At 41.7% G+C, this 9,153-nt stretch overlaps 1 protein-coding gene across 1 annotated transcript; it reads left to right on the top strand.

Moving 5' to 3' along the window:
* Positions 1 to 2,961: 2,961 nt before the first annotated feature.
* On the top strand, positions 2,962 to 8,750 carry CD4 (CD4 molecule). The gene is made up of 9 exons (XM_026054323.1): positions 2,962 to 3,004; positions 4,859 to 5,020; positions 5,067 to 5,258; positions 5,497 to 5,772; positions 6,220 to 6,585; positions 6,697 to 6,939; positions 7,029 to 7,147; positions 7,370 to 7,437; positions 8,678 to 8,750. The coding sequence occupies exons 1-9, from the start codon at positions 2,962 to 2,964 to the stop codon at positions 8,688 to 8,690; spliced, it is 1,482 nt and encodes a 493-aa protein (XP_025910108.1). The 3' UTR covers positions 8,691 to 8,750.
* The last annotated feature ends 403 nt before the right edge of the window (positions 8,751 to 9,153 follow it).

Raw genomic sequence — 9,153 nt, 5'->3', positions numbered from 1 at the left:
ACTGAGTCAAAAGACCAGTCAATATCTCAGCTCTCACTTCCCTAAACCCCAGAGAGGTAGAGATCATTAAAAGAACTCGAGAAGGAAATTAAACCAGTTCGGTAAAAGAGGAGAATTAAAGTGAAATGGAAATCAATGTTCCCTTGGGAGGGAGCCCTGCACCTCCTTCACTAGAAGTACTAATACATCAGCTATGTCTGGACTGTTTCTGGCGCTCAGGCCAACTGGCCTGAGATAGTCTGGACTATTAAGCTCATTTAACCTCCAGAATGAACTGTCTGACTGCCAGCTACTTAATGGGAGTGGTCTCTGGCAAAAGCTCACACCTAAGTAGAGCCCTGGAATTGCTTAGGAGAGTGTGATTTGTCCTAGGCCAAAAATATGTCAGGAAATGTTCTAACAACTTAACGGGACTGATGACCTGACAACATTGACAACCCCTGGCACTGTTTAATATATGAGCACCATAGTACGATACAGCTGGGCTACCTATAAAGAGACTGCAGGACTGCTACAGGCACCAGCTAATGATGCTGGCTTGCTATTTTAACACAGCAGGAGACTTATTCGCAGAGATCTGCAAAATTTTGACTTATTTCCAGTTCTGATAATCTCACTGAGTGGGATACAAAAGGAGATAGAAAGACAGGAAAATATGGAAAGCAAAGTGAATGAGAGCTCTAAAGAAACAGGCAGACAAAAATGTGTATGAAAGAATTTCTGGCTGACAGCAACCCATTTTCCCTGCTGATTTGTAGCATGTAGGTGGTCATCATCATATTGCAAGTAGCTGACACAACATTATGAAGGTTAGTGTGAATGAAGCATGAATGGGGATATTTATGTGTAGAAAGATGAGAAGAAATGGCAGAACAAAGTTTAAAAGACGCATCAATCTGTATCAACAAAACTGTATGAGGTCYGTAGTTCACCAGTACTACAGTGCTTTGGTTGCATGGTTTCATTCAATAACCAATGAGATGAAGAGCAAACTGAAGCCTTAGATGACAGGAAGACAGAGATTCTCAAATAAAACAAAATGATAGTGTGTGATTCAGCAATTTTGTTATTTTTTGCCTATTCCATTACCTTCAGGATTTATATCAAGTGACTTAAACTATTTGCAACCCAGGACTGGCTCTGTTAATTTGCAGATTTCATTGCAGATTTGGGGCTAACATTTTTTGCTGATCTCAGGGGAATAGGTGATGTGAGTGATCACAGCAGGGTCTAAATTTCTTCAATTCTCTTAAGAATATATCTCATTTAGGGCCCTATGTGAGTTCTCAGTTACAGATGATTCTTCTAAGTATAGATACAYGCAGGTGTCTTGTTGTAGCTGCTTGCTTTATTCTGCAGCACAGCCAGCCAAATGCTTGGCCACTGCTTCCCCATCCTGTTGGAAATGATCTCCAACTGTTTGCACTGGCTCCGTCATTTTATTGTTTTCACACAGAAAATGGCTCATGCAAATAATCTCTGGAACTGGGATGTTTCTTTTGTTTTGCATGAAACAATCGACCAACTTCCTCTGACTGTGTCTTGGCCATTTATTTCTCCTTCGAGGGTAACATGGCTGTTGTCATGCTCTTGCACCTGTATTTCTTTCATGTGTGTCTGTCTAGCTGACCTGATCTTCCTGTAAATGTAGTGCTGGTGTTTTCTTCTACTTTTTCATTGCTTCAGGTGTTCTGGTCCTTCTGGTCCTTTTTGATAGTATATTAACCTCTATTAGAAAATATCTAATGTTGTACATAGTATGTATAAAGGTAGTACAAAATAATTGTTGTATGACTTTTGAGTTCAATCCCATTATAATTCCAGTCTTCAGTCTGTCATGCCATATGTGAAAGGAGGTTTCTATTATGCACTATATCTGAGTGACTCACTCACTAGTTATTGCACTGATCACTGTGAAAACAAGTAAAAACTAGGCTTTTTGTTAGGGAACCTGATCTCCTGGAGCTTGGGTATMTTCTTTCCAAGTCCTTCTACATAGTCCTGCTACATAGCAGTCCTTCTTCTAAAATGTGATTTTCTCCTACATGCTCTAGGTGACCCTGCGTGTGCAGGGGGGTTGGACTCGATGACCTCTGAGGTCCCTTCCAACCTTGGGCATTCTATGATTCTATGATTCCATTGACAGAATCCATCGTGCTTTTCCATGCCCTGTGAGGAGAGGATTTGGTTTCCTTACGTTACTCCTCACTGCTTACCCTCAGAGCCTTCTCATCCTCTGTCTGACCCTTCATTTGGGGACATGGAGAAGTTATTTTTCAGATGCCTCAGTGAAAATAATGCACTCTATCTATTGGCTACCCCACAGACCTTTTTTTTAAAAAAAAAAAAAAAATCAGTACCGACCATAAATGTGGGGCTCTTCTGTGCTGCTCCTGAGGTCCCATCAGCAATCTTCCCGATCCCTTACATTTTCTCTCAGCTTAATCCAAATGACTTAAAGAARTCATTTGAAGGTTTCTATCTGATGGACCACGTGCACAATTGTACAGCAAGTCGGTGTCAGGCCCGTATAGAGCTAACACTTAACACAGGAAGCAGGGAAAGCCCACCCTGAGACTGACTTCCACCCAGCTCTTGAAATAAAAACCTTCAGCATAATGAAATCCAAGTACCTAAGACTGAGTAAAATAAATTGTTTAGCACCAAGCTCTGGGGAACACGGTGGCTGGACTTTTTGGCAACACGTAGAACTCTGGGGACTCATTTACTCATTAAACTCATTGACTTTCTACTTCACCGCATGGGAGCACTGACGGATGCTGGATACTGATTAAGAATGTGGGCGTCATTCACTATAAATTGTACAAGGCCTGAAAATCAATCATTATTGACACCATATTTGGGTTTTTCATGTTAGTATCCTTTGGTGCCGACAACAGTTCCACCGTCCAGTGCTCAGCAAGGAAGGACATTCCCAAGAAGATGGTGTCCTGCAGCATGATGGTGAACAGAGTTCTTGCTGTCTTCTCGGTTATGCAGTTGGGTGAGTCCTTGACTGTTCAGGGAAAATTGTCTCAGATGATTTCCGGCAATTCTTATAGTACTTCTACAAGCCTTATAATATTTGGTGTGTTTTTAGGCTCCTTTTAATTTTCCATTAAAAATATTTCTTTTTAATTTTTAATAATGATTGGCATATACTAAGAGGAGTGTTAATAGGAGTCCTAAACTGACTTATGACAAAATTCACCTTACCTGAGTCAACTGAAAATTCTCCAAGGGGTCTGCCTACTCAGAGAACAGTCTCACATGGCTTCATGCAGATTCACTTAGGCAATTCTCTCTATAGTGATGCCGAAATAAGAGCTACCCTCTCACCTGCTTTTCTGATTGGAGTCTGACAGCTAGGTGGGGAAGATCAGAATCAAGATTCACAAAACTTGTATGAATGTGTGGAAATACTTTATGAAGAACCTAGCCTTTGTGCAGAGCCATCTGCTGAGTCAAATGCAACTCAACACAGAGTGGAAAATATTGTCCTCCACACCAAGTCCAGTTTCCTGGGTAAAAACCTGACACCACTGGAAATTTCTAATCACAGATTTGCCATTACAAATTTGATTATATTGGCTTGTTCAGTTTGACTGCTGATATGATAATATTTGGTGTTTTTGTCTTTATGTTCTTTTTCCAAGAATGGAAGGAGACTGAACATAACTAAATCACATTTCTCAAATACTCTGCTTTAATTCCTCTGGTTGCAGGAAAAAAAAAAAAAAAAAAAAAAAAAAAAAAAAGCTTGAAACTCTTTCATACACCCTAAAATCAAAATGAAAGCAAAAGATACTGTGTCTTCTTAATAGCATTTCTTAATTTTGCATTTTAACACAAAATCATTATTTCCCATGACTCTATGTGTGATTACTGAATGCCTGGATTCATGATATTACTGACTACCCAAGCTCTTAGAGAAATTTATAACCTGTGGAATTCCAGGTGTGAGAAAAATCTKTATTAAATTCATGTAAAATCTTTTTATTCTGCACTTCCGTGTCTCTCCAATACTAGGAGTCACCAGTSTGCAATCACTAGGGTCACCTGAGTGATTCACAGACCCAAACAGGTCAGGCAGTCTGAGAGCTAACCTGCAGTGGGACAGGGGACTRCAACACTCTCATTCCCAAGCATATCTCTGGCAGCACAATCTCCTGGTGCTCKTCTGCAGAAATTCCCTGTAGAATGCAGAGAAGGAATTTGTTCTTTCAAGAATCCACTCCTGAAACTTCTTCCACTTTATATGTCCTACTTCTTTTATACCACCTGTACCTCATCCCTGGAACAGGAACATGACATTAGACCTTCCATCTTTCTTTCTTCTTCACTCTTTCCCCTCATTTCCTTGGGATTCCCATCTTGCTTCATGCAAAAGTTGGAAAAAGGGATAGGTAAATTTGACGGTGTTGCCTTGACTGGATATCTTGACAGAGGAATCAAGAGGGGTGTTATTCATATGTAATACTCCTTTTGATACCAGTACGACAACTAAATCTGGTCTGGAGGGAAAAAGGTTGCTTTAGTAAAAGCAGTGAGTTTGTGAGTTGTGAGTGATGGTGAATCCACCACAACCATTGGCAATTTCACTGTGTCTGAATGTTTGTAAAACAAAATTGCCATTAGTTGGATAAAAAACAGGAAGTGTTAGGGGGAGAAATTACGGGGTTAGAAAAGAAAGAATTGTTTTTATGACACAAAGGAGTAAAAAATTGAGAATCTGAGGATTATCTTTCCAGCACCTGGGAGAAGGAGAAGAGAAACCTGAAAGGATGGAAGATACTAACTGAATTATTTTACAGGTGGTAGATAGGTAGTATGTTTACTTTGTGTGATTAACTTGTAGGTCTGATCCCCATTATGGCTCAGAAGGAGGAAGTACAGACTGGGATTGCAGGACGGAAGGTAACCCTGAACTGTAAAGGCATAACAAAGGAAGTGACAGTGACCTGGAAGTACAATGGAAATATTGTTAGGCGGCTTGGCAATATTAATAGCTACTGGAAAGGTAAAACTTCTAATTCATCACTTTCTCTTCCCAGTATATGACTGAGAAATTGCTTCCCTCTTAAATGTGCTTATTGTTTCAAATGGCAAAGGCAAAGCTCCAATGACCGATCGATCTGAAATGGACCGGAATACTAAATCTCTGCTGGTGTCAGATTTGCGGCTCTCTGATGCTGGCAGCTACAGCTGTGAAGCGGAATCTCGCCCGGTCRTCACTATTTCACTGCATGTCTTTGAATGTGAGTGATCAGAGGCATTTATCAATGAAAATGATGGGAAGAAGGAGACCATAAAATTTTGAGAAAACTCTGCTAAGATTCTTTTTCCAGTTGGTGGTGTGGGCAAWCGTAATCCGTTTCTCCTTCCTTTCYATGGCACAAAATATCTCAAAGTCTCTATCCTCCCATTTGCTGAGACACTGTTCCCTTGCTTTCAGAAGAGCAGTGAACTTACTAGCTGAGCTTTTTCTCTTTACAGTGACAATCTCTTCAAATGGGCACTTTCTGCCAAATGAATCTCCTCAGCTGAGCATAATGCAAAAGTCATACAATCCCCCATCTGATCTCAGGATCAGTTTGTTCAACAATCACAATAACACTGAAACATCGGAAGTCCTGGAAAGAGTGATCCATCACAAATACATACTGAAACTAAAGCAACTGCAGCCTAAGGACAGTGGGACCTGGAGATGTCGCATCCATTCAGGTTCTCCGTTCATTGATCAGAACATTAACTTTGATTTGAAGGTATTAGGTATGTGACAACAAAAATCCCAAAGCAGAAGCTCCAACTCATGTGCCGTACTCTCTCCACTTCATGTGTTGATTTTACTTTCTGGCATCCCAAGCAATGGTGTTGCCAGGCTAATTTTCCAGAGCCTCCAACATCACAGCTAGGGGATTGCTCTGCTGCCTGAGCTCTGTCCTGTACTTTCCTTTGAAAATTTGCCCTAAAAGATGCCTCTCTCCCTGTGGTTTGCTCTTCTCAGCTTTGGTGAGGTTGGGAGCTTTGGTTCTTTAAAAGGATCCTCAGACACAAACTGTTTGTCCTCTCTGGGATATTTTGTGTTTTTTCACCAAGTCCTTTCTCAGCTGAGCACCATCTCTGTAAGTGACTAAGGAGCTCCAGATGAAGGGTGCCTACAGTGAAGTACAGTCATTGCTTTCCCTACCTCTGTAATTCTGTCTCTTCTGAATCCAGGTTTTCAAAATCCAGCCTTGGAAAGAAAGTATGCAGCTGTTGAAAGCACTGTCATCTTGTCATGGCATCTCAACTTCAAGGAGATAAAATGGAAAGAAGGTTTCACAGGACAACTGAATTGGAAACAAAAGGAAAATGCAACCTCTTTCACGCTATTCAGCTTCACTGTCACAGCCCAGAGAAAGCTGAATGTGTCCATGAAGAGAAGCCAGTTTATGTTTGAAGAACCTAAAATGGAAGATGCTTCAGGTGTCCTGGAGGTGAAACTCAATAAAGTCCCCTTTGGGCATGCAGGGCAGTACCAAATGCAGCTGGAGTACAACAGAAAATATGTACAGAGCGAGATAGAGCTGTTGATGATGAAAGGTGAGAAGGAAGCTAGGAGCTAAGAAGCTGCAGAAACCCAGTAGCCATAAAGCTATGGATGGCCCTGTCTTCCCAGCACCCCCTTCATGTGTCTCTTTCTTATCTTAACAGTCTTGGCTAACCCTGTTGGGCCACTTGCCAGAGGGGCTAAGATGACCCTCACCTGCCAGGTCTCTCGTCCTCTCCTATCCAATGCCTATCTATGCTGGGAACGTGTGAATGGGACTCAGATGGACTTCGTGAAGTCAAAACAGCATGAAGCACAGGTGGAGGTGAATGTCAGTACTGCTGGACTATGGAAGTGTTACCTTGTAGAAAACAATATCAGGAAGATCAGCCTTAATTACATTGTGGGTATGGAAATCATTGTCATGTCTGCCTCCATGCAAAGGCTTTAAATTGCTCTGTGTCTGCCTCTGAATACTGTTCTTTTTCTTCCACAGAGGAAGCTCCTGTTTGGATTACCCATGTGGTAATTGGAGCAAGTATTGGAGCCAGTGTGTTGGTGCTTGGCATCGCATGCTTGTGTGTAATCACTGGTAGGAACTGGCACAGGAGAAGGGTGAGTGCCCTGGTCCCAGTGAAGAGCTGGCTGTCTCCCCAAATTTGATCTGTCTGGGGACAAGGCAGAGCAGATAAAGGGTCAGTCTTTTCACTCAAGCCAAATAGTGAGAGATGGTCTGCAGATATTGAGGCTGTCAGAAAGTGGTTTACTGCTACTTCAGATGAAAGCATTTTAAGCATAAAAATATCCTATTTTGATTTATCCCTTCTCTCTTGGCAGCAACGAGCAAAACGGATGGCACTAGCTAGACAACACTTGCTGGAAAACAGGACGTGTCAGTGTAAACAGTAAGTAGTCATGAGGGTACCTGGAACAGGCAAAGACTGTCTTCAAGAAAGGGGAGCTGGATGGTTGAGCAAGGAGCAGCACGACCCTGCTTAGCGTCYACACTACAGCTGCATCTTACTTAGGCTGATAATCTCAATGCTATTCCTGTATGTTTAATGAATTTCCTATTATACCTCAAACCTGTAGTAGCATTGTGGTGACAAACTGTGGAGCAGAGAACTCTCACCTGAATTGTTTTTATGTTGAGAAACATTTGCCAGACGCGAGAAGAAGTCCCAGAAGCCTTTGGTTGCATTCATAGTGGCTCTGTGAACTAGGAATCAACATTGTAGATACAGAGATGGGAACACCCAACCAAACTCAAGGACAAAAACCACCTTTTAAAAACCTACAATGTCCATAATGTCACTCTAACTGTGCTAGAACAGTGCTAAAGAGCAATCTGAAAATTGCCAATAATCTCTTAGAAACAAGGAGAGAGAAGAACACAAAACAAGGTGAATTCTGCCCTTTCTCAAGGGCCTTGGGCAATACTAAATATACCATCACATCCTGGTCCTTCTCATGGCAACAAGCATTTCTCATCAAAAAAAGCTGCAATTTTGAGGACTTTAGGCTTATATGGCAGCTGTGGAGAAATACTGGGCAACTAGTGTGTTATTGGAAGTAGAGAGCTAGGGACAGTGTAAATGATTGCACATACCAGTTCAGTAATGAGGTAGGTAGAGAACTGGACTTCTTGATTTCATGCAAAATACAGTGGCAAACTGTGTTATTTTGGTTTGAACTCTTTTTTTTTCCACTGTTATGAATTCAGTGAGAATGGCTATTGGTAAATACGACTCCATAGCTGGGATATACAACCAAGAGCTGGTTAGCATTACATGTGTAATAGATGTCATCTCATTTTCACCTACTTTTTATCAAGGTTAAAAATGATCCCGCTTGGGAGGGGACAAAAAGCATGCAAATACATAAAAATTAGCTAAACCTGTGCAATACAGTTGTTCTTAATCTTCCCTGTCAAGTAAGCACCTCAGGGTAACTACAACATAAACCTCAGGCATGTGCATGCACAAATAACTGTCTGCCTCCCGAACTGCAGGAAGGAGGCAGTCATTCCACAGTCTTTGCCCTCCAGACTGGACAAAACTGTGGGAGGCTGACGGGTGTGGAGTATCAGAATGAGGCCTTTCACCCCTCCAGGGCTGCTGCTCATGTAATTCCCTTCTCTTGCAGCCGGCTGAATTAGCAGCATTGCGGCACTCGAGCCAGAGGGATTGCTGAAGTCCTGCCTGTAACACAACACCTGCCAGACCGCAGTGCTTCCTGTGGACCCGTCTCCCTTTCTCTTTTGATGCAATTCCTTATTCCTTCATCTACTTCTCAGTTTAATGTCATGGAAGGATGTTGTCTGGCGAGGAACCAGCGAGCGAGACAAAAAGTCCTTTAGGGTTATGGCTGAGCCCCAATTCTATAATGAGAGACGCTGAATAGAAGGGTATACATGCTTGTATTTTGCTTATGCACTTAATTTGACCTTCTTGTGGAATTTATTTTATACGCTAATTTTTTCTGCCTGAGCTATAATAAATTACCTCGGGGGGTTCTTTGCAAGCTGGTCTTTTTTTTTTTTTTTTTTTCCCTGATGCACTCTCATCTGATTCAAATATAACTTGCACTTCTCCCTTCCATGCTACGATGTGAAGCCTGAT

Source organism: Nothoprocta perdicaria, unplaced genomic scaffold (assembly GCF_003342845.1).
Source record: "Nothoprocta perdicaria isolate Ctin4 unplaced genomic scaffold, notPer1 scaffold_120, whole genome shotgun sequence".
NCBI classification, from domain to species: domain Eukaryota; kingdom Metazoa; phylum Chordata; class Aves; order Tinamiformes; family Tinamidae; genus Nothoprocta; species Nothoprocta perdicaria.
This window is presented reverse-complemented; position numbering and strand designations above follow the sequence as displayed.